The sequence below is a fragment of the Gavialis gangeticus genome, unplaced genomic scaffold (genome assembly GCF_001723915.1).
Source record: "Gavialis gangeticus isolate Ggan-Ray unplaced genomic scaffold, GavGan_comp1, whole genome shotgun sequence".
Taxonomy (NCBI): Eukaryota; Metazoa; Chordata; order Crocodylia; family Gavialidae; genus Gavialis; species Gavialis gangeticus.
In genome coordinates this window covers 9149759-9151862 of record NW_017728964.1, presented here as the reverse complement: position 1 = coordinate 9151862, position 2104 = coordinate 9149759, and the positions used below count along the sequence as shown (strand labels likewise).

Here is a 2104-nt window from a genome sequence, read left to right as displayed (position 1 = left end):
ATGTGACGAACAAGCCAAAGTGTTTCCAGTTCAACCACTGGACCTGGCAAGGACTCTGTGCACTAACTTATGAGAACAAAGTGAGGAGTTATCCCAGTGACTAAGTAAAGAGATTGCATGGTATGTAGCACAAAGAGTTTCTAGTATAAAATAGCAACAATGATCTAGGGGCCAATTTTCCTCTGGACTGAATTACTGTAAATCAAATACAGTATTAAGGAGGCCTTAAATATGAAAATATTGTAAATCTAATTAGGCAGATACTGTCAGCTCAAGTGACTCAAAACATCAAAGGGTCTGAAAAATCAAACAGTAAAAATAAGTGTAGAAAATAAGTCCGGACAATTCTGCCAACGGCTAATAGCCAGCCTCCTATAAATCTGGCTGCTGACCCTGTGATGAGCATCTCCTGCCCTTACGCACACTGTTAATCAAAAAGTATAATTTATACTGTACCTCCTACAGCCCAGCACTGCATTCTGGGTCAGTGGGTGTGAAAATCCAGTGACAAATCGTAGCACTACCAGGTAACCCTTCCCAAAATAACGCACAGTCTCTTCTTCCACGTTCACATCTCGAATCTCATGCAGCAGAGCCACCACTGTTTGCAAAAGTAAGAAAAAAAAACTGACTATTGTAATAGCCATTCTCCACACTCTACTCCTCAATTATGCAACTGAGACTCTCAACAACCCCTTCCTACCTTTGATGGCTTCATACTTCTGCTCTCCTCCCATTCAGCTGGGTAAATTCTAACCTGCATTCAGGATACCAAAGCAATGCAGTATGCACCAGCCAGCATAGTCTGTAGTAATTAACTTGGGCACCCGCCCAATTTATTGTTTCCCACTATTTTCCCTCTTTCTTTAATAGCTGAACTGTTTTCTGTAGAAAGTAGGTAAATTTAAGGAGATTGAGTAGATGAAAGATTTCAACATTCAGATCAGTCATTTTCAGAGCATCCGTTGATCTGCGTTATCACACTAACTGATACTTGCTCCCTGTTTCTGGTAAAATACATGTTCTTAGAAGACATCTACCTAGTTTCCAGGACACAAAAAAGTGAAGAAGTTCATACACTAACACACACCTCCAGCACAGACACAGAACTGAAGAATGTTCTAAATGCTTTCAGGTTTCTAATTACTCCACAGTATTCAAGTTATCAGCAAGGCAATTTGATTCAGCCCAGAAAAGAGTATGATTGTGAAAACCAAGAGCATCATGAGTTCAATTCCTAATTGACCTGTGATCTCATGCAACGTAGTTTACAGCTTTGGTTTCAGAATCATAAAAAGTTAGGGTTGGAAGGGACCTCAGGAGGTCATGTAGTTCAACCCCCTGTTCAAAGCAGGACCATCCCCAACTAAATCATCCCAGCCAAAACTTTGTCTAGCCGGGTTTTGAAAACCTCTAAGGCTGAAGCTTTCACCACCTCTCTGGGTCACCTGTTCCAGTGTTTTACTACCCACCTAGTGAGAAAATTCTTCCCAATATCTAACTTTAAACTTCCCTTGCTGCAGCTTGAGACAGTTGCTCCTTGTTCTGTCATCTGTCCTCAATAAGAACAGTCTAGCTCCATCCTCTTTTGAACCCCACTTCAGATAGTTGAAAGCTGCTACTAAATCCCCTCTCAGTCTCCTCTTCATTAGACTCAGCTCCCTCAGTCTTTCCTCACAAGTTATGTCCCACAGCCCCCTAACCATTTTTGTTGCCCTCTGCTGGACTCTCCAATTTGTCCACATCCTTTCTGCAGCAGGGGACTGAACTGAACACAGTACTCCCGATGTGGCCTCATCAGTATTGAATAGAGGGGAATAATCACTTCCCTCAACCTGCTGGCAACACACCTACCAATGCAGCCCAGTATGCTGTTAACCTTCTTGGCAACAAGGGCACACTGTTGGTTCAGATTCAGCTTATTGTTCACTGTAACCTCCAGGTCCTTTTCTGAAGAGCTGCTGCATAGCCAGTCTAGGCTGTAGCGATTCTTCTGTCCTAAGTGCAGGACTTCGCACTTGTTGTTGTTGAATTGCATGAGATTTATTTTGGCCCAATCCTTCAATTTGTCTAGGTCACTCTGAATCCTAGCCTTACCTTCCAG

The 2104-nt window shown here is 42.5% G+C and overlaps 1 protein-coding gene across 1 annotated transcript in view; it reads right to left on the bottom strand.

Moving 5' to 3' along the window:
* Positions 1-2104, bottom strand: part of CUNH17orf62 (chromosome unknown C17orf62 homolog) — a 26543-nt gene that overhangs the window by 8246 nt on the left and 16193 nt on the right. Inside the window, exon 6 of the mRNA XM_019502645.1 lies at positions 457-601. Coding sequence (XP_019358190.1) covers positions 457-601 — 145 coding nt within the window. The remainder of the gene's footprint in view (positions 1-456; positions 602-2104) is intronic.